The sequence below is a fragment of the Gorilla gorilla genome, chromosome 1, assembly GCF_029281585.2.
Source record: "Gorilla gorilla gorilla isolate KB3781 chromosome 1, NHGRI_mGorGor1-v2.1_pri, whole genome shotgun sequence".
Classification (NCBI taxonomy): Eukaryota; Metazoa; Chordata; class Mammalia; order Primates; family Hominidae; genus Gorilla; species Gorilla gorilla.
In genome coordinates, this window is record NC_073224.2 from 19,575,590 (window position 1) to 19,597,976 (window position 22,387).

At 47.4% G+C, this 22,387-nt stretch overlaps 1 protein-coding gene and 2 long non-coding RNA genes across 6 annotated transcripts in view; 2 read left to right on the forward strand and 1 right to left on the reverse strand.

The window, feature by feature from the left end:
• C1H1orf198 (chromosome 1 C1orf198 homolog) overlaps positions 1–11,167 on the reverse strand; it is a 32,245-nt gene extending 21,078 nt beyond the window's left edge. Inside the window, exons 1-2 of one of the 3 annotated variants that reach the window (XM_063707757.1) lie at positions 11,043–11,167; positions 10,373–10,479 (exon numbers count right to left, since the gene is read on the reverse strand). In XM_063707757.1, coding sequence (XP_063563827.1) covers positions 10,373–10,479; positions 11,043–11,103 — 168 coding nt within the window. In that variant the 5' untranslated portion in view covers positions 11,104–11,167. Of the gene's footprint in view, positions 1–9,737; positions 10,116–10,372; positions 10,480–11,042 lie in introns of those variants that run through there. The other 2 variants (XM_063707760.1, XM_004028568.5) reach the window with 2 other exon arrangements.
• LOC109027849 (uncharacterized) lies at positions 10,736–20,549 on the forward strand. Of its 2 annotated transcripts, none has more exons than XR_008677588.2 (3): positions 10,736–10,920; positions 16,079–17,109; positions 20,326–20,549. It is a non-coding gene; the product is annotated as an uncharacterized lncRNA (long non-coding RNA). The 2 variants fall into 2 exon arrangements; XR_008677586.2 differs by lacking the exon at positions 20,326–20,549 and having other exon boundaries at positions 16,079–16,252; positions 16,850–19,921.
• On the forward strand, positions 13,676–15,184 carry LOC129532014 (uncharacterized). The gene is made up of 2 exons (XR_008677590.1): positions 13,676–14,086; positions 14,939–15,184. It is a non-coding gene; the product is annotated as an uncharacterized lncRNA (long non-coding RNA).
• Positions 20,550–22,387: the final 1,838 nt, after the last annotated feature.

Below are 22,387 nucleotides of genomic sequence, written 5' to 3' on the forward strand. Positions count from 1 at the left end.
TAAGACTTCACCGGCTCTTCACAGCTCTTAGTTCCAGGAGGAAGAGCCGGCCATCCACAGGGTAGAGTAGAGATCTAGCTTTGGATCTTTGGAAAAAGGTAAATGGAAATCAACTGGCAAAGGTGCTCCTTCCATCCAGAATCAGACAGGCCGCTGGCCACCCAAATGGAAAGAGGAAGTGCATGAACACCTGCGGGGCAGGCAGAGGGCAGGACCACTGACTGGCCAGGGTGGGGCATGATGGAGCTGGACTCCCCTGTTACTCGATATGATTCTAAATATTAATTATACACCTTAAGTCCCTTTGAAATCTGCAAAGATTAAAATAATAAGGCTTTTGGCTTTGGAAGGTGGCTCAGTACAAGACTCTGAGGAACGAAGACTTAGCCCAGAGCTTGGGGACAGTCAACTCTCCAGTGACTGCAATCCATATTAGCTGAAATTCCAAGGGGGTCGCAGGAGGAGAAAGGGTCACGCTGTGATTTCTCCCCTACTCAGTGTCGAGTCAATAGTCTTTTGTTTGCTCCAGCAAGAAATGAAGTCAAGGGGCAGATTCCTTGGGTTTCTGTAATTCTAAGCTCATAAAAAACAATAAAGTGCTTAACAAAAATAAACATGCCAAACAAAAATGTGATGGTAGCTCTGATGTCAGCCGTGGACTGCATGCTCTAGCCACAAAAAAGCACTGGCGGCAAGAACAGGCTCCCTGGGCTGTTGGATGCAAATGGAATCAGAATTGCAAAGTGGCAGCACCCACTCACACGCATACAATGCTGTCCTTTCTTCTACTCCCATGGTGACCAGGCTGCAACCAAACTGAGGCCAGGCACATGCTTTTGGACTAATCACATATGCTTTTTCTAGGACTGCTTGGAAGGCTTTCCCACCCCCCTCTCTGGCGCCTAGGATCTGAAATCATCTAAGTGTCAAAACACATCTGTTACTTAGGCCACACGACAAGAGAGTGGGCTTCATTGTTGGCCAGGACTTATCCTCAGAGTCAAATTCCGTAAGAGGCATCCATACCAAATGGGCAGCACTGACTCTCTCCAGAAACAATGACTTCTTTGGAATGCAGGACAGAAAGATGCCCCAGGTCACCAAATCCCAGAGGAGAAAGCCAAAAAGCAGGGGGGAAGCTATAGAAAGCCACCAGAAACACAGAGCACTTGGCAATTATCAGAGGCCAGTGCCACATGTAAGAGGCCCTGCCAGTCCCCACGCAGCTCCAAGGACTCTGGGATAAACACCCACACAAACAATCTTTTTCCCTAACATCCCAGAGACCTTGAGTATTTGCTCTTCTCTGGGAAATGTTCATTCAATTCAGTGTGTACCTCCTAAATCCTAAATGAAACAGAATTAAAAAATAATAACATATATTTTTTGCCCATAGTGCTGGAATACATGCTTGCATCATATCGCCAGCATTTACTTCTTTATTTGTTGATAAAAAAAAATGGATACTGGAGGGCTTAAGAACTCTGTGGTTCCTAGACACTTTTATTTTTGGAGGCTGCAAGGCTGCCACCAGAGGTGTGTTGGAGCAGGCCTGCACCAACTAACGAGAGCTGATTGTAAAATTTTGAGGAATTTCTTGAACCTGTTGTTAAATATCTTGTTTAACTGCCGTGATTAAAAAGGTGAATTATACAAACTTGCAATTAAATCCATTGTATTAAAAATAAAGGTAATATACTTCACACCCACAAGGATGGCTACTATCAAAAAGCAGATACTGGCAAGTATTGGTAGGACGTGGAGGCACTGGAACCCTTGTGCACTCTTGGTGGGAATGTAAGTGACGCAGCCATTATATAAAACGGTTCGGCAGTTCCTCAAAAAATTACACATACAATTACCATTTGTTCTAGCAATTTCATTCCTAGGTATACACCTGAAAGAACTGGAAGCAGGGACTCAGAGATCCTTATACCCCAATGTTTATAGCTGTGCCATTCACAATAGCCAAAAGATGAAAGCAACCAGGTATCCACTGACAGATGAATGCATAAACAAAATGTGGTCTATCCATCCAATGGAATATTATTCAGTCTTAAAAAGGAAGGAAATTCTGATACATGCTTCAACATGGATGAACCTTGAAGACATTATGCTTAGTGAACTAAGCCAGACACAAGGACAAAAATCACATGATTCCACTTATATAAGGTACCTAGAGTAGGCAAAATCATAGAGACAGAAAGTAGAATAGAGGTTATCAGAGACTGAGGCCAGGAAATGGGGAGTTATTGTTTAATATATACAGAGTTTCATTGTTTAAAGGATATAGTTTCACTTTAAATAATACACGAGTTCTGGAAATGGATGGCGATGATGACAGGCGCAACATGGCGACTGTACTAAATGCCTCGGACTATACACAGAAAAGTGGTTAAAACGGTAAATTTTATGTTGTACGTATTTTACCACAATAAAAAGTCATGGAAAGACATGGAGGAACCTCAAATGAATATTATTAAGTGGAAGAAGTCAATCTAAAAAGGCTACATATTGTATGATTCCAGCTATATGATATTCTGGAAAAGGCAAAACTACAGAGACAGTAAAAAGATCAGTGGCTGCCAGAGCCTGGGGGGCGGGAGGCATGAGCAGGTGGCACACAGAGGATTTCTGTTAAGGCAATGGATCGCCTCTGTATGATACCATCATGGCATATACCTCCAAGAGCGACCCCTAGTGTAAACCAGAGACTTCGGGTGACAATGATAAAAACAATGCAGGTTCATTGATTGTAATCAGTGCACCACTCTGGTTTAGGATGTTGATGGTGGGAAAGGCTGTGTGCATATGCACGTCTGTGTGTACATTTTGGGAAAGGTCTGTGTGGGAACTCTCTGTACTTTCCGCTCAATTTTGCTAGAACCTAAAACTACTGTAAAAACTGAATTTTTTTAAAGTGTGCCCCCCCAAAAAAGTAATAAACACTAGAAACTCATCATTTCAATACAGTTACTATTATCCGTGGTCTTAAGGTTGTTTGCATCCATTGTATGTGTAAGGTGGAAATACCATATAGCGCAGTGCCCAGATATGCATCCCGTGAGTCACGCCGACAGCGTGCAACAGGCCATGGTGGAGTATCTGGTCATGGCAACTGGCAAATGCTAGAAGTCAGGGCTAGTTCGCCTCACTCCCCCAGAGCCGGCTCCAGCATACCACAGGCTACAACCATAACAAACATCCTGATATTCATCACATTCTGCAAGTGTTTCTGGTGTGTGGATGGATAGCGCCTGCAGAGGGAGCTGTCCAGCATGGGGGCTCCCTTAGGGCCTCCACAAGCTGTTCCAGGAAAAACAGGCGGGGAGTGAGGGGCTTTCTGGGGTGATTCTAAAACAGCATCAGGATCTTGGAACACAGTAACACGCGTATTGATGCCAGAAATGGTCATCGTCTTCCTGAAGTCCATAAATAAGGAGAGTTTCTGGTTGACACCTGTGTCATCTTGGCTTGAAGGTAAGAAATGTAAACTGAAAAATTCTATAAGCTAGAGAAATAAGGCTTAGAGAGCAGAGCATGTGAGCAGGACAGAAAGTCCCATAGGTTGCAGAGTGTGTCACCCTGTAGTGATGCCAGGTGGCCTGGCCATCTTGGTTCATCCAGGGTGGAACACGTTGTTCCTGGTGAGCTGTGTCGTGCCCATCACTCCCTCAGAGATGCCAGAGCCTGTCCTGTGGATCAACTGTAAGGTTTAATTACCGAGTGACAACACTGGTTGTTGTCACTGATAATGACAGCACCCTGGACATGTTGACCAACTGAGGGCCTCCCAACCGCAGCTCCATGCACAACTGTGCTTCTGCTATAGTTATTTCTATATTTATTTCTCCACAAATAAATATATTACAGGAGTGAGGTAATCACACTCCTTGGCATTTACCCAGATGAACTGAAGACTTAGGTCCACACAAAAAACCTACACACAGATGTTTTACTCATAATTGCCAAAACTTAGAAGCAACCAAGATGTGTTTCAGTTATTGGATAAGTAAACTGTGATACATCCAGACAATGGAACATTATTTAGCAAGAAAAAGAAATGAGCTACCAAGCCATACAAAGACATGGAAGTACCTTAAATGAGTATCACTAAGTGAAAGAAGCCAATCTCAAAAGGCTGCATACTGTATGAATCCAACCATATTACATTCTGGAAAAGGCAAAACCATGGAGACAGTTAAAATATCGTTGGTTGCCAGGGGTTGGGGGGATGGAAGGATAAGTAAGTGGAACACAGAGAATTTTTAGGGCAGTGAAACTCCTCTGCGTGATATTATAGTGGTGGGTACGTGTCATTATTCATTTGTCAAGATCCATACAGTGGACAACCCAAGAGTGAACCCTAAACTATGGACTTTGGGTGGTAACGACGTGTCCATGTACGTGCATCAGCTGTCACAAATGCACCACTGTAGCGTGGATGCTGACAGTAGGGGAGCCAGAGAGGCAAGGAGAACTTTGTACTTTCTGCTCAATTTTGCTGTGAATCTAAAACTGCTCTAAAAAATTGTCTATTCAAAATGAGGAGAGTAAGGAAGAATGATTAAAATATGTTCTTTTTTTACCAACTGCTTATTTTTAGCAAGTATTGTTTACATATTTATGGAATCCATGCTTTTCCCTTTGACTTGTAATATTTTTAACTCTGCTGAGATAAGGGGGTTTCCATAACTGGAAATACAACACTGCAGTTGCAAAGACAGAAAAACAGTCCTGATTTAACCACTGGGCATGTTTTCCACCATGAATACGAATCCAGAAACTCAAGCCTCCATAGATTACAGCAAAACAAAAACTCAGCACGAGCACGGTAATGGGAACAGGATACAGAGTAGGTGGAGGAAATGCTAAAGAAATGAGCAAAATATGACAGGAAGTCTAAACAAATAGGTCTCATCTTCCTTCATTTATTCAGAAGAAGAAGAAGAAGAAATAGATATTTTCTCCAGTACTATGGGAATCCCTTGCTTAGAGTGTAAAAGTGACTCTTATCAATTAAAAGATGACTCCACACCTGTCGCCATGCTTCCTGCCCTCCCTCCCCGCATGTCTGTGACCAAGTCACTTCATTTCTTTGCTAAACCTGTTCCCTGGCTGCCACTGGGCCACCCTCCCACAGGAGCCAGCAGGCAGAGGTGCCTGGGGAGGAGAGGCCTAAGCTGCTGCCTGAGCTCCCAGGGCAGCAGGCCACGTGCTACTCAGGGCAGAGAACCCACAACATGAAAGGGAAGCTCACAGAACAGGCCTGACCGCCCTCTCCTCTCAGCCCGTGGAACTGGAATCGAAGCAGGGTCATCTCAACTCCTGCCCAGGGCCCCAGGTAGAGGGACTCGGAAAACCCTGCCATCCTTTCTAAAACATCCATGGATACAGCAGGCACAAGGTGGGAATCATAATTCAAACATTCCACCTTCCTTAAAAAATGAGTCCAAAATGCTGAGAAAGCAACTCCCTAATTTTCTTTTTCTTTTTCTTTTTATTTTTATTTTTTTTTAATGTCAGATTTCAAAAAGAAAAGGCCAGTCTACTAAAGGGAAAGGGGATGAGGAAACTTCACATGTCATTGGTCCTGCACTGAGAGGCCACACAGCAGCCAAACTCAAATCTAACAAAGATGTAAGGCTCAAGAAAGTTCTGAAGCGATTGATTCTATCTACCAGCTGTTTTATAATGCTGCTTCTGCCTGGTTTGAAACTTTTAACAATAACCTACAGGTAAAAACTTTTGTAATAAATTGGTTTATTTTAGAAAGCAAACCTCTAGGCTGGCCAGCACACAGGCCCCTAGGTTTGCAGAAAGGTCTTTTGCAGATAGCCCTAATGACACAGAGCGGGTGTAGCAGCTCAGCAGTTTGCTAAACATAGGTACCCATAGCCGCAGCACCCGTGGAGTCCTCTAGCCTAAGGACTAAGAAGCCACAGGCAATGCAGCAGACATAGGGAGGCAAAAACAGCTTCAGAAAAGGAAGCTAAGGCCAAGAGGAATAAGAGAGCAACAGCAAGTCCTCAGGTTCCTGTAGGAGGAGCAGAGATGAAGGCACTGGAGGGACACGGCAGTGGATCATGCCAAGCTGTTGAAGAGGGGACAGAGTTGTCTGGCTCCGGGGTCTTTAAAAATCCACGTTCCACAACATGTGAAACCCCGATTAGGGATACTGAAACACCCTTCCTGCCCAGCTCCACCATATGGAGAGATGGAAGAGGCAAGTAGGTCCACGCGAACAAGACGCACCAGCTGCCAAAGATCCCCAGTCATCTGCTTAAGGCCCATCTGGAGCCAAGAATGTATCACAGAACGCAGAACCCTGTAACTCTCACCATGTACTCAGATCTCGCTAGATCAGTGACAAGAAGATTGGGGGCAGGAGCAGGGAGGAACACATTCCTAACAATTCAGAGGTGTGTGGGGTTTTCTCCTTGCAGATAACAGGAAACAGCAGAAGCAAACAGGGTGATCCCTCTAAAATAAAAACTTTTCCCCTCCCAAAGTAAGCCATTCCCGAAACCCTACTGCTGGAGGAAGAACGTGGCAATCAAGCAGCGTGGGTGAAAGACTGTCAAAAGCATCCATTTGCAAACCTGCCTTAATGTTCTTACCAAAATACTGGACCCAAAGTGCACGTCCCCAGTGTCTGGGCCTGCTCCAAGCCAGGCCAGCAAGTTGGAAAGAAACTCTGTGAGCCATTGGTTCTGCCACCAGACTTCACAGAGAGGCAAACTACCCCTTAAGAGGGGCGGCACCTTGCTGCTGGCATGGCCAGGACACGAATCCAGGACATGGGGCTCCACAGGCTCCTCTCTTTTTGCTGGTTGAGAAGCGTTCTTCCAGCAGCAGCTCCAGATTCTCCACAAAATGGGGGTGGGTGGCTGTGGGAAGGGGCTGGGGCCTAGGTTGAAGCTATACTTCCGTGCTTTTTTACTGAGATCACATGTTCACACGTGGGGATTTTTAAAGGAGTTGGTAAAGATTATGGGAGGATGAAGTACCCTAAGCTAAAATGCCTTGTCTCTAATATAACGGGCCTTGAGAAATATTTGCTCTGTTGATTTCCAAGGAAGCAAGAACCTAAAGACTGATAGGTCCCTTGACGGCTTCAATACTCAAAGGCAGCAGCCTCCTTCCCTGAGGAGAACCAGGTTAAGTCATCAAGGCAAGGAGCCATCTGGGCCTCAGGCCAAGGGATGAGGATGAAAACACACACACAGATGCCACACCTGTCAGATGCACACGGAACTTCAGTGAGTGAACTGAGCCCCTGACCACATTCAAAACCACCAAGATCTGTGATCAGCATCATATAATCAATTTCTATTTGTTCCTGAAATACACAAGAAATGTCTAGAAGATGATCAGCACATTTGGAGGCTGTATTTGCATGCTCTGACTTAAAACGTTGCTATGTGAGATAGAAAAACATTACTGGCAATGGGGGAGAGGATACCATTCAAAGAAATAGGCAGTGTCCTTCAGGGCAGCGGAAAGGGCTGTGGAGGCCCCAGGACCACATCAGAAGACTGATCAAGTGGGAAGAGACACTGGGCCCCACTCTATCTAGTTTACAGTCCTTTAGGACAAACTTGGGGTCACCTATTTGGGGGTACCTCTGTTCAGCAGCCAATTCTGTCCTTATCCATCATCCCTGTGCCCAGGAGCTGGCCCTCCTCCATGAATGATCTCCTGGGGACAACAATGAGACAACTGACTCCACTTTGGTGCCAACCTCTGGCGCAGTCCAGGGGAATTTAAATTCCCTACTGCTATTAACCTACGCAGCCACTGCAGGCAAAAATGTACTCTGGGCCACGTTCCTATGTACCTCTGTTAAAATTCAGGGTCTATCTGCCCCTCTGCTGTCTGAGCTGAGGCTGGTCAGAGGCATTTCAGAACATGCTCTCAGCTGGTTTTGCAAAGCTGAGATTCAATTCTCCTGAGTTGCTCCTGGAAGGACATACAGGCACCACAGCACGGCACAGTTCCACTTGCTTTTAAATCACATTGAGTTTACAAATTCAGAAACAGCTCAGTCTGGCACCAGATGAGGAATGAGAATAAAAAATTAACTTGGCCACATTCTTCCTCGTCAGTAATACTGGGCTCTTCTATGACATGGGCTTTTTCATCATGAGTAGGCGTGTAGATATTCTTAGCTGGACACCAAGCTAAGGGAAAATGACAGTCACTCTCCAACATTTGTAAGTACTTAGAAGTTTACTTCCTGTCATATTTATTCGTGACTCTTCCAAAGGAGTGCTGCCTGCTTTTTCATCCCCCAAATCTGGGCGCAAACACTGCACACATGTCTTTATAAATACGCATATTTTCCCACTGAAAATGTTTCAGCTCTAGGAATACATTTTAAAACCTATATTTTCCCCTCCCCAGTTTACCACACCCTTGTTTTTCCTGGCAAAGCCATCAGAATTTGAAATCCAGTAGAGAATTTCCTTTTGATTCCATCAGAATAAACAAACACCGGCAGCATCCTTCAGTCATTTCACTTTTCCCTCACATTGAAGTGGGTTTATGGCCATGAACACTTCGTATTAATAAATGTCTCAGCACACCCAAGCCTGAAAATCTGATCTAAACCTCCTTAACTTGAATTCCATCCACAATCCACAACTTTCTCGGAAAAAAAACTCTCCCAGCTTCTCCTTCCTCTAGCCCAAGAAACAGCCTTAACAGCGAGCGATTTCATTCTCACACTCTTTGCTCAGCATGACTTTGCTCCTCACTGCAAAAGTTGAGTTTGAAACGCCAAAGAGTCACAGTGCAAATTCTAATGGCACCAAACAGGCTTCGGTTAAACACATTTCTAAGAAAAAGAAGACCAAGTTTCTGAACCCTACAGAAGATTCAGGCGTTTGTGACTAAGTGTGGGTCATCCCTGAGCTTTTTCTGGAACAGATTCAGCGTTTCTACCTTCACAAATGACTGCCCCTCTAGCAGTCTGGACAGTGTCTAGATCTGAGACCTAAACATGCCCTGTTATGTGGCCAAGACTTACTGGAGCTCATTTAAACTTATCGTCCCTTAGTTTTTGGGTGGAAAACAGGGCCACCATGCTCACCCTTAAAACATACGCTGGGCATTGTGCTCACTTGGAAAACATCTTAGGGTGATGGATGGGTTTCCCTCCTTATCTTGGAAGACACCTTTTCTTTCTTGTTACCTGGCTTGGCAATTTTACTTTCCCCATACATCTCATCACAAGTATTCTTGTTAGTATATATCATTTGCTCAGTCCCTTCACGGGCAGGCACGGGGTGGGCGTTATTACCCCTGTTTTACACAGTGGAAACTGAGGCTCTAAGAAGTTAATTCACCCACCGCCATACAGGTAGTAAGTAGCAGAGCTGGATTAAAACCCAGGCTTGTCTGGTTTAAAATTGCTTGTTGTTTCCACTTTGGTCAGCCTCGCTTATGACAGCTCCGGGAGAAGTCTCTGGAGTCCGTGCGAGCCGGCGGATCAGGTCTAGATGGAGGTTCTTTAACGACCCCACCTCTCGGCGATCTCTTAACCAACTCCCCCGGCGGAGCCCCCACCCCCCAAACTTCGGCTCTGGGGCTCCCCTCCCACCCACTGCCATTCCTGCCTTTTCTTTTCCAGCCCCTACCAGCTGGGGCGGCCTCACGCCGGCAGGTGCCCACCGGGCCGGGGCACCTCGGGGCGCCGGGCGGGGAAAAGGGTCCGCGGCCAGGCCCGCACCTACCTCGTCCCCGAAGCGCACCACCTTCTGGCCCGTGGGCCCGCGCAAGCCGGGGAAGCGCGTGAGCTCCTCCGAGTCCCCGGGGTCTCGGGGCGCCGGGGCGCGCGGCCCCACCAGGCACCGGTCGATGATCTCGTCCTGCTGCGCGGGCGGCAGCCGCGCCCACTCGGGCCCGTACTTCTCGCGGATCTTCTCCTTGTCCTGCATGATCTTCCTGGCCATGGGGCTCAGCGACGAGAAGTAAGTGAAGCGCTTTCGCTCCCGGTCGTCCAGAGGCCGGTTCCCGCTCATGACCGCCGAGCGCGAGGCCGCGATCGCCGCCGCCATGGACGCCATGCCCGGCCTGCCCGCCGCTCCCGGCCCGCGCCCCGCCCCTCGCTGTGCCCGCCCCCGCCCCGCCCCGCGCCACCCGGAGCCCCGCCCCCTCCGGGAACCCCGCCCTGCACCGCCGCGTACCCGGGTCTCCAAGCCAACCCGGCTCCCTAAGCCCCGGGACCCCGGCCCTCCGCGGCCCCCTCCCCGGGAGCTCCTCCCTCCGGGCCCCTCCCCCTGCCACCCCCTCGCGGACCCCAACGAGTCCCCCTTTACGCCTCCATAGTGGATTACCGCGGTGCCCGCAGGTTTCGGGCTCCCCTTACCCGGCTCAGGTGGTAGCCGGCGTGTCCCTGAGCCCGCGCCCGGCGCTCTGAGAGGGTGGCCGTGGTTAATTCCCGGTAGTGACCGCCATAGCGCCACGTGGCCACTGCTTGACAAAGGAAACTTTTTTCAACCTCCAGTGAGCCTAAGAAAGCCCCAGCATTTCAGGCCAAGCCGCTGGCTGCCTGGCTTCTGTTTTTACTCCTTTCCTTCTGTCCCTTTCTGGGACGAGCCACACCTTCTCTGCTTTCTCTGGGCCCGTCCAGGACGCTGGGCCCGGGGCCTGGCGCGGTGAGCTGCAGATAGCCGGGGGCGCAGGGCAGCCCGGAGGCCGGAGGGCGACCTGGAAGGCTGGACCCGTGCGGGGCGTCTGGTGCTCAAGGAAAGTCAGCTCCCGCCGCCCCTCAGGGCCAGGTGGGTGCATGAAGTACCCAGTGGCCCAGGTGCCTTTCCCCAACCCAAGGAGCTCAGAACTCTTGGCAGTTCGACGTTTGCAAACAAACCAAAGAGGAGCAGAAAGTTTTCAGACTCAGAGGCGCCATCCCAACAGGTAGGGGGCCAGGGTTTGTAATTTTGAGGCGTGTCCCAGACAGACCACAAAATTAAAATTATAGCGAGCCCCTACTTCCCCCAACCCCCTCTCTCCATCTGACTGATTTTAACAAGACTAACAGGACTCAGGTGAGAATTGTGTCCACTCGTAAAATAAAAAAACAAAAACAAAAACCAGCATTTCAGCTGTTATCCAGGGTCTTTGCCTGGATAGTTCTGAACACAAAAGTAGAAATAACTTGCAAAGTCCTATTTTAAATGTGAGATGGCCTCATCTTCCGGCCCAGAAATCCTCAGATTATTTTTGGAATGTCATGAATGTGGCAGGCTCTACAGTTAAAGACATTATTATCAACAATGTTCACAACATAATATATTGAAGCAGGGAAAGGCAAGAACCACCAAATATAGTCTCCACAGTAAGTGGCGGATTATTTATGAGACCGGAAGTTTAAGGACAGTTTTTTGGAGTATGATCTTCTGTTTGAGTTGATGCTAGAGAAGCTCAATACACTGACCTGAATCCCACTGATTTCTCTCCTCTAATCCTTGTTTAATAATATAGGTAATGTTTAAAGATATATTCTTGAAATTAATTAACATCCCCAGGCTTGCTTTGATATTCACATAAGAAGCTGTCCGTACCCTTAGAAACTTGGTCTCATGCTGTTTTCAAAGCAGTTGTGGAAATAATTGTTGCTTTCAAAAAAAAAAAACCACAACCCCATGAGGTGTTTTGGGTCTGGCAATAATTGATTGTCAAAGAAGTTTTCAAGATAATGAAAGCATGAGATAATTCAGGGACATTGGCCAAAGTATGTAAAGTCCATGATCTGGATGATAAGGGGCTAACTGAAAGAAAAATTCTTCCAGATTATAAAAAGAAACTCAGGGGAATTAAAATATGGCTCTAACAGATGACTTGGCTGAAATTAGAAACATTTTTTTTTTACATATATCTTTATCTACTCCTGGAGGGAATAAAAATAGCCAAACTCCGGCCGGGCACGGTGGCTCACGCCTATAATCCCAGCAGTTTGGGAGGCCGAGGCGGGCGGATCATGAGGTCAGGAGATCGAGACCACCCTGCCTAACATGGTGAAACCCCGTCTCTACTAAAAATACAAAAATTAGCTGGGCATGGTGGCACGTGCCTGTAATCCCAGCTACTCGGGAGGCTGAGGCAGGAGAATCGCTTGAACCGGGGAGTTGGAAGTTGCAGTGAGCCAAGATCGCGCCACAACACTCTAGCCTGGGCGACAGAGGGAGACTCTGTCTAAAAAAAAAAAAGAAAAGAAAAAAAGAAAAAAAGCCAAACTCCAAATATGTAATTAGGTTACATGGTCTGAATGTTTATATCCCCCCAAAATTCATATGTTGAAATCCTAACTGGTAAGATGATGTGGGGCCTTTGGGGAGATGGTTAGGTCAGGAGGGCAAAGCCCTCATGAATGGGACTGGTGCCCCTGTAAGAGATTCAAGGGAGCTCACTTGCCCCATCCACCATGTGACCTTACAGCAAGAAGGTGCCATCAAAAGGCACAACCTATGAGCCAGGAAGCAGAACCAGACACCAAGTCTGTGGGTGCCCTGATCTCAGACTTCCCAGCTTCCAGGTCTGTGAGAAATAAATTTCTATTGATGATAAGCCACTCAGTTCATAGTATTTTGTTATAGTGGCCCGAATGGACCAAGACTTCAAGTAAAATAGTGCAGGATAGCTGTCATGCTAAGCACCTGTCACAGTCCCTTTGGGACGTGGTACATTGACTGGGTGACTTCAGCAAAAAACATGTATTTCTTACAGTTCTGGAGGCTGGAAGTCTGACATTAGGATGCCAGTGTGATCAGATTCTGGTAAGAGCCCTCTTCGGGGTTGCAGACTGCCAGCTTCTTGTTATATCCTCACATGGTGGAAAGAGGGATACAGCAAGTTCTCTCATGACTCCTGTAGGGCACAAATCCCTTTCCTAAAGACTCCATTCTCATGACCTCATCTAGTCCTAAGTACTTTCTTCAGGCCTCACCTCCTGATACCATCACATTGGTATTAGTTAGGGTTTCAACATAAGAATTTTGAGGGGACACAAGTGTTTAGTCTGTAACATCTTCTTAGGTAAGAATTTGGATGGAGGCAGCCTAAATTATCTTTCTTTGTGAATGTGGTTTAGCCAGTAGACTCTCTCTGTTCACAAAATGAAGAGGCTAACACGTGGTGCCTGACCCATGGAAATGCTTTCAAACCTTGCAGTGGTCCAAAGGGTATCCCTTTAATCATCAGCACTTTACTAAGGCATTTGCTACTTTATGTTAAGCAATATGGGGGGAGATGAAAAGGGTGTGTTAACAGCATTATTTCCGTGGCTGATAAATGATCGGGGTCCCACACAAGATCGGCTCTCCAGGGCCTTGAGCACACTCTACCGGGTCTGTGTAAGCAACCTCAGGTTTTCATATGTGCTGTGGTTTCATATTTGTCTCCTCCAAAACTCATGTTGAAATTAAATCGTCAGTGTGGCAGTATTGAGAGGTGGGGCCCTTAACAACTGATTGGGTTATGAAGGCTCTGCTCTCATGAATGGATTAATCCATTCATGGACCAATACTGGGTTAATGGATTAATGGGTTATCATGGAAGTGGGACTGGTGGGTTTTTTGTTTTTGGCTTTTTTGTTTTATGTGTGTGCGTGTTTTTTTTTTTTTTTTTTTTTTTTTTTGAAGCTGAGTCTCACTCTGTCGCCCAGGCTGGAGTGCAGTGGCGCGATCTCTGCTGACTGCAACCTCCGCCTCCTGTGTTCAAGCGATTCTCCTGCTTCAGCCTCTCGAGTAGCTGGGACTACAGGTATCTGCCACCACGCCCGGCTAATTTTTTGTATTTTTAGTAGAGACAGAGTTTTACCGTGTTAGCCAGGATGGTCTCGATCTCCTGACCTCGTGATCCACCCGCCTTGGGCTCCCAAAGTCTTGAGATTACAGGCGTGAGGCACTGCGCCCAGCCTACTGGTGGTCTTATAAGAAGAGCAGAGAACTATGAACAATCATGCGCAGCCCCTTCACCATGGGATGCCCTATACCACTTGGGGACTCTGCAGAGAGTCCTCACCAGCAAGAAAGACCTCGCCAGATGCAGCCACTCAAACTTGGACTTGTCAGCCTCCGTAATTGTAAGAAATGAATTCCTTTTCTTTTTCTTTTTGTATAAATTCAGGGGGTACAAGTGCAGTTTTGTTACATGGATATATCACCTAGTGATGACCATCTCCTGAAAAATGTACATTGCACCCATTAAGGAATTTCTCATCACGTACCCCCTCCCACCTTTTTTTTTTTTTCTTTATAAATTACCTAGTTTCAAGTGTACTGTTTTAACCAGAATATGGACTAAGACAACATGGTATTCGTTCCTGGAATGCTTTTCTTAGCAATTAGGGAGGCCAAATATGGTGGCTCATGCTTGTAATCCCAGCACTTTGGGAGGCCAAAGCAGGTGGATCACTTGAACCCAGGAGTTTGAGACCAGTCTGGGAAGCATGACAAAACCCCATCTCTACAAAAAATACAAAAATTAGCCAGGTGTGATGGTGTGCACCTGTAGTCCCAGCTACTTGGGAGGCTGAAGTGGGAGGATCACTTGAACCCGGGGAGGTCAAGGCTGCCGTGAGCCAAAATCACACCACTGCACTCCAGCCTGAGTGACAGAGCTGTCCCCACCACCCCCGCCCCCCACCCAAAAACAGAAAAAAAATTAGGGAGGCATAGCAACAAGTGCTTTAACTGAGTCAAACTGTCTCTGGTGTCCTGAGCTGTGCAGTTCTTCCTGGCAAGTGTCATTTCAGTTATTTTCCTCAGAAACGCTCTTGAGTGACCACTAGAATGCAAACTTTACAATAAGGAGAACCTTATCTGTCTTGTTTACTGTTGTAAACAATAATGCCTTATTCATAGTGAAGGAATTATGAATTATGAAGGAATGAATAAGTATTCCATAATTGGCATCATTAATTCCCTCTCTGCAGAAAAGAAAACTGAGGCATCAGCAGAAGAGACTCACCTAAGCTTGTCCCTGACCACCCGCGCACCTCATAGTTTGGGACGGAATTGAGATCACAGAACAGGGTTCCTTTGTCTTTTGTTAAATCTGTAACATTGGATCGATGTGTCTAAGGTTAACTGTTGGATGTAATAATAATGATATTAAAAACTGACCTTAAGGGCACAATTTATTAAAGTTTCCAAGTCACTTACTTGGAAGTCAAGTCAAACATAGCACTAATTTGTCAGTGTAACAATAGAATACCCAAAGTGATGGCCAACATTCCCATTACACGTCTGACATCTTGGCTAACAGTCATAGCCCTGGAACTCTTCTCCCTAGGCCAGCCCCATTTAAAAAATCCATTAATCCCAGTGCTTTGAGAGGCCAAGGCAGGAATATTGCTTGAGGCCAGGAGTTTGAGACCTGCCAGGACAACATAGTGAGACTCCATCTCTACAAAAATAAAATAAAATAATTAGCCAGGTATGATGGCACACACCTATAGTCCTAGCTAATTAGGAGACTGAGGCAGGAAGATTGCCTGAGCCCATGAGTTTGAGGCTACAGTGAGCTACGATCATGTCATTGCACTCTACCCTGGGTGACAAAGCAAGACCCTGTCTCTAAAAAACAAAAAAATTTTATTGAGAGAGAGAGACAGCAAGGCCGGCTGGTCTCCAGGAAGAGAAATAAACCTCTGCAAGAAAACTGCCACACCCTGTTTGAGCCCAACCTGTTCACCCTCAAAGACAGAATGACGGTCTTCCCCGTCTGTCTGCACTCCTGGCTGTTCACAGCGCACATCAACAGGGAAATGCTCTCTGTTCTACTCATGTCTTACTGGTGTCTTCCAGTAGAAATTCATGTTATCATTTAAAATAATTAATTCTATATTTGTTTCTTTGGCATTTGTGCTTACCATATTCTCACATTTTATCTGATCTCCCTGCTTAGAAAAGTGAAATTGACATTATTGAGCATCTCCTCTGCAACAGGCACTGTGAAATCACATTAGTCAGATGTTGTCCATTAGTTAGACATTTTTCTATTAGTTAGATGTTTTGTCTATGTTTCAATGAGAACTTGCTATCAAAGAACTAACTTCTGTTTTCTTTCCCAGCTTGGCTTGAAGGAGTACTTTAGGACGCAGAACAACAGGATGAAGACAGCAGCTAAAATAGAACACACCAGCAGAGACGTTCAGCTCCTCGAGCTGTGCTTCCGAAGCTCAAGCATGGCAGAGTGGCCTTGTTAAATCAGAGTTGAGGGTGCCACCCTGACAGTTTCTGATTCCGTAGGTGCCCAGTAGGGACCAAGAATCCTTTTTTTTTTTTTCCTTTTTCTTTTTAATAGAGTCAGGGTCTTGCTATGTTGCCCACGTGGGTCTCAAACTCAAGCGATCCTCCCACCTCGACCTCCCAAAGCACTGGAATTCCAGGCATAAGCCACCGTGCCTGGCCAAGAACGTTTTTTTTTTTTTTTTAACAAGTTTCTAAATGATGCTGGTCTACTGGTCCTGGGACCACACTTTGAAATTGGTGGGATAGGAGGCTGGGATCTTTATCCATTCACTCAACTCCCATTCCCCATGGTTGAAAGTTTCCCTGGGGCATCCCTGGGAGGCCTGGGGGCTGACAAGATTCAAACGTTTTGGTGAAAAGCCCCAAGACAGTGAAGTGGGGTGTGCTTGAAGTGGGGCACCGTCATCACCCACCTACCCACCACAGAGGTGGGCTAAAAGGTAAGGTGTGGCTCACAAAAATCTTCTGCGAAATACCTATCTTTGCCTCCATTTCTTCCTCTTTAAGACAGGGGTAACTGTACCAGTGTTCTAGGGTAACATGTACCACCCTTGAATACAGTGTTGCTCCCTGTCATGACTCATGGACAGGTTACCAGACCGGAGCCTCCACCAATCCAGGAGCACAAACAAGGATGCCTTAAAACAAAGCTTGTGTCAGGGTACCCTTCGCTGCCTCAGAGGAAATCAGAATGACCTGGTGGACAATTGTTCATAAGGACAAGAGCCAGCATCACTGCCTTTGAGTCCCAGCCTCCTCGAATCCATTTTCTGCACTGCACCACCTCATCATATCCCAGATATTGTTAGTGTCGTGTCATTTCATGACTCAGGAGCTGCGGGTGACTTTGGTAAGAGCGGAGCAGTCGCTGTCTCATCTGTCACCTCCTCCCCTCACCTCTGTGCAGCCAACATCCAGGGAGCCTGCCTCTTGCTGTCCTTTTCAAAGCTTTCTGGGTCTCTCCTCTGTGCCTCTGATCCGGTCTTTCATGCTGCCCAGAACACTGTCTCTTTCTCCCATGCCAGTGACATCCATTACTTTCTTCAAGGTCTGGCTCAAAACCCAGCACTCGGCCAGGCACGGTGGCTCACACTTGTAATCCCACCACTTTGGGAGGCCAAAGCAGGCAGATCACGAGGCCAGGAGATTGAGACCATCCTGGCTAACACAGTGAAACCCTGTCCTACTAAAAATACAAAAAATTAGCCGGGCGTGGTGGCAGGTGCCTGTAGTCCCAGCTACTCGGGAGGCTGAGGCAGGAGAGTGGCATGAACCCGGGAGGCGGAGCTTGCAGTGAGCCAAGATAGCACCACTGCACTCCAGCCTGGGTGACAGAGCAAGACTCTGTCTCAAAAAAAAAAAAAAAAAAAACTCAGCACTCTTGGGAAATTTCCCCTCCAGGGAGACAAGGTCACACAGGGCACAGAGAACCTTGGTGGGAGGCAGAAGCCCTAGGTTTGTTTATGTCCTGGCTCAGACACTTTGCAGCCTCATAGATGACATTAAACAAGCTCCTTAGCCTGTTATCTTACTTTGGGCTACCCTAAAAGCAGAGACTATGATATGGACTTGGATATATGTAGTTAATTTGGGAAGTGATCCAGGGAAGCCAGAATGAGGGGTGGGAAGTAGGAAAAATCAAACAACTATGTGTCATTGAGCCCACTGCTCCTGTGGGCTACTGGAGATCAGTCACACGGGGTACTCTCTGTGAACCGTGTTCAAAGCCCCTCAGAATTGGCCCCCCAAAGAATGGGAGGCTGGGATCTCTATCTATTGACTGAACTCCTATTCCCCATGGTTGAAGGTTGCCCTGGGGGCACCACTGGGGGCTGACAAGACTCAAAGGCTTTCGAGAAAAGCCCTGAAACAGTGAAGTGAGGTGTGCTGGAAGTGGAGCACTGTCACCACCCACCTGCACACCACAGAGGTGGGCTAAGGGTGAAGTATGGCTCACAAAAATCTTCTGCTAAATACCTGTCTGTGCCTCAGTTTCTTCCTCTTTAAGATGGGGTAACTATCCACATTTTAGGGTAGCGTCAAATGACAGGTGACATATGCGAAGGCCCCTCCCTCAGCACATGCCAGCCACCCCAGCTCCCTTACTGTGTCCACTCAACACTTAACAACTGTTGTATTCGTCATGTCTACGTGCATGTACGGTCCCTCAGTGTTATCTATGGCTATTTCAGGTCCTTTATCTTAGCTGAAGATAAGGGCAGGTTCTTCCCTTCTTTTTTGTCACCCATCCCAAAGTGCCTACCACACAGCTGAATGCCAAGTAGGTCCTTGGTACAAATGGGTGTCGAGTGAATTTGCTGTCCCAAAACAGTCATCTGTGAGCCTGTTCTCTTCCACGGAGATGCCCTGCAAGGCCATGGAGAAGCCATAGGGCAGTGTCCTAGCCTGCTTCTTACAGCTGAGAGACCAGCTCCAACATTGCGTGAGCCCATTGCCAGACTGCTGGTGAAGTACCATGCTCTGTGGCAAACACATGGCAGCTTGGGGAGGGAAGTCTTCTGACGCCCTGAGCCCTGGCAGGGCAATGGGCAGTAGATCAAGCTGGCCTGCCCTGCGTGGGCCTTCAGCAGGGATGCAGGCAAGGCTCCCAGAAGACAATGACTCAGGCCTGCATCTGTGACTGGTTATTCCAGATGCTGCCCTGCAATGGGACTGTTCTCTGCTCCCCCCACCCCCGACACCCGTACAGCACGGGAATGCATGAGAGTGAGCCTTGGTTTCTTTAGGGGAGTCACTGCGTAATTGGAGAGCAGTGTTCATGGACAAGACAAAGGAGGGCCGGGGCAAGTAAGGGAAGATGAGAAGATGATGTTCCAAACTACTCTCGGCATAAAATGTGCTTTGAATATTTTGGATTATTTTTCCAATTGTAGAGAGAGTTTTCCCTGAGACACTGGTTCATCACCAAGTCAGGTGACGCTGGGTCTGGGGCACTCTGCATCTACAGCCTGGAACACAATCGTCTTCTCTAGGCAAAACCACGTGACTCACATGAGGCTCAAAGCTGGAGCCTTCTTGCTGTCTATACCATACTTAGCAAAGACAACAGGCTTAACTGCTCTGTGACAAATGCTAAACAACTTCTCAAAAACAATAAACATCTTCTACCTACCTGAATGTTTACATTTAGACAGGCCTTTAAGATTATTAGTCTCTATAAAAATATACAGGCATACCTCAGAAATAATTCAAGTTCAGTTCCAGGCCACTGCAATAAAGCAGATATCACAATAAAGCAAGTCACACAAATTTTGTGGTTCCCCAGTGCTTATCAAAGCTGTGTTTGCACTATACTATAGCCTATTAAGTGTGCAATGATATTATGTCTTTAAAAAAAGTACACACGCTATTTTAAAAAGACCTTATTGACAAAAAGTGCTGACAGACACAAAGTGAGCACATGCTCTTGGGGAAAATGGCACCGATAGACTCATTCGATGCAGGGTTGCCGTGAATTCAATTTGTAAAAAACACAATACCTGTGAAGCATAATAAAGTGAAATGCAATAAAACAAGGTATACCTGTAAACAACTCTAAAATCAGTTATTTACTCTTTTTTCCCTTCACCTGGAATTCCTACCTGGTTATCTCTAACTACAGTAATCCCATCCTTAAGACCTTGCTCAAATGCCCCCTCCTCCAGGAAGTCCTCATGATCACCTCCACCCAAAAGAGCTCTTCCCTGGAGAGAGAGGGAGGGCAGGCACAAAAAAGACAGTTTGTCTCCTTTATAGTTTGACCTCACATAAACTTTGGTGTCCTGGAAAGAATAATGCCAACATTTCCACACTATACATGTGGAAATGGCTTCAAACTCATATAAATCTTTGGTTTAATAACCATGTATAAATGCAGTTAGGGAGGATGAGGGAGATTTAAAAATAAGAGGCCAACGGAGAGGAGGCTATTAAACTATGTGGCAATGATTTATGGATTGAGAAGTAAAGGGAATTCCTCTCTGTCTTCTTCTAAATGATCGGTTTCCAACTTCTAAACACTCCCAGATGTGGAATGCATGTTTCTTCCTTCCATTCCTCTCTGCAGGCTGCCCTGACATTTGTTAAATTGGCTCCCGGGTCCTGGTTTGCAAATGTTGCCACTTTGAGATCCGTAGATGGTCATCCCTGGCTCCCTTGGGGAGTGTCCTGGAATCCACCAGCTCCATCTGCTCGACAAGAGACTTAAGTTTGTTCTGTTACCTCTTTCATCATTAGCCAAAGCTCCGGGACTTGGTTAAAACTTTAGGCAATTAAAAAGACTGACTTATGGAGATAGTAGTGTTTTCACTATATCGTCCTTGCTTGGATTTATGTTCTTGAATTCCATTAACCTGAAATATATCAAAATATCAAGATGTTATGAAGAATGGGAACAAATATAGAAAAGTGAAAACAGTTGCCTGTGAAGTTTCTGCAAGACGAGAAGTAAGGGAGGACAGCCTTCCCTCTCAGATGGCTCCCCACCTTCGGGTCCATGAAAACCACTGGCCAGAGCCTCAGGGGAGCCTTCAGTTAATCCTTTTTAAATGAATGAGAGGTGGATGGCGGAGGGCATCTCGCCTACAAGTTGGCCCCCAAATGTCATGTTGTATTAATAATTCAGCTCATGGCTTCATACTGCAGGTCTACTCGAGGAAAAAGTTATGTCATGCTTGCAATGGTCTTCAAAGTATGCCATCCTTTTCTTTCCTCTTCCACTGCCACTAGCATATTCCAGGTCTAGTTGTCTATCTGGTGTGCCTGGCCTTCCCAACTCCAGGTTACTCCCTCTCCAATCACCCTGCACCCCTCTGCTGACGTCCCCCTCCTCAATCACCCTGCCCCACCTCTGCCAGCCTCCCCTTCCTCAATCACCCTGCCTCTCCACCCCCCTTGCCGGCCTCCCCCTCTCCAATCACCCTGCCCCTCCTCTGCTGGCCTCCCCCTCCACAATCACCCTGCCCCTCCTCTGCCGGCCTCCCCCTCCTCAATCACCCTGCCCCTCTCTCTGCCGTGCTCCCCCTCCACAATCACCCTGCCCCGCCTCTGCCATCCTTCCCTTCCTCAATCACCCTGCCCTGCCTCTGCCAGCCTCCCCCTCCACAATCACCCTGCCCCTCCTCTGCCGGCCTCCCCCTCCTCAATCACCCTGCCCCTCTCTCTGCCGTGCTCCCCCTCCACAATCACCCTGCCCCGCCTCTGCCATCCTTCCCTTCCTCAATCACCCTGCCCTGCCTCTGCCAGCCTCCCCCTCCTCAATCAGTCTGCCCCCCTCTGCCGGCCTCCCCCTCCACAATCACCCTGCCCTCCCTCTGCCGGCTTCCCCCTCTCCAATCACCCTGCTTTCCCTCTGCTGGCCTCCATCTCTCCAGTCACCCTGCCCCACTCTGCCAGCCTCCCCCTCCCCAATCACCCTGTGTCCCTCTGCAGACCTCCTCCTATCCAATCATGCTGCCCCCCTCTACCAGCCTCCCCCTCCTCAATCAACGTGCGTCCCTCTGCAGGCCTCCTCCTCTGCAATCACCCTGCACCCCTCTGCTGACCTCCTCCTCTTTCACAGACTCTCTGGTTGGGTGTCTTTATTTTTGTTATTAATTTAGACAGCAGCTCTTTCTGGCCTTCACCAGCCATCACCAGTGACAGCACATCACCAAAGCCCCGGGTACAGTCCATCTTCATTGTGACCTTTGTGCTTTGGTTTGCATCAGGCCATTTGGTTAGAAAGCTGCTCTTCCTCAGGCCCACCTGTCCAAGTTCTACCAATTTCTGAAGGTCTGGGTTAAATGTGGTCTCACTGAGCTTTACCACATCCCCTCTGCTCTATGCTATGGTCACTGTTGCTGCCATGGCCACGGCAGGAAGCAGACTGTGGGTACTGACTGCCACAAAAGGACAACAGTCACACAGCTCTGGCAACCCCTGAGCAGCTGCTGCAAGGAGGTCACCTGATGACACAGGTGGCAGTGTGCCCACCCATGGACAAGCAGAACCCAGAGAATCTCCTTGCCACATGTTGTCCCCATCCCCTTCTCCCTTTGGGTCTGGCACCTACAGCGGCTGTCACCTTCCACAATGCCCATGTGAACTTCCTAGCGACATGGCACTCCTGTTGCCAACAAACAGAAATA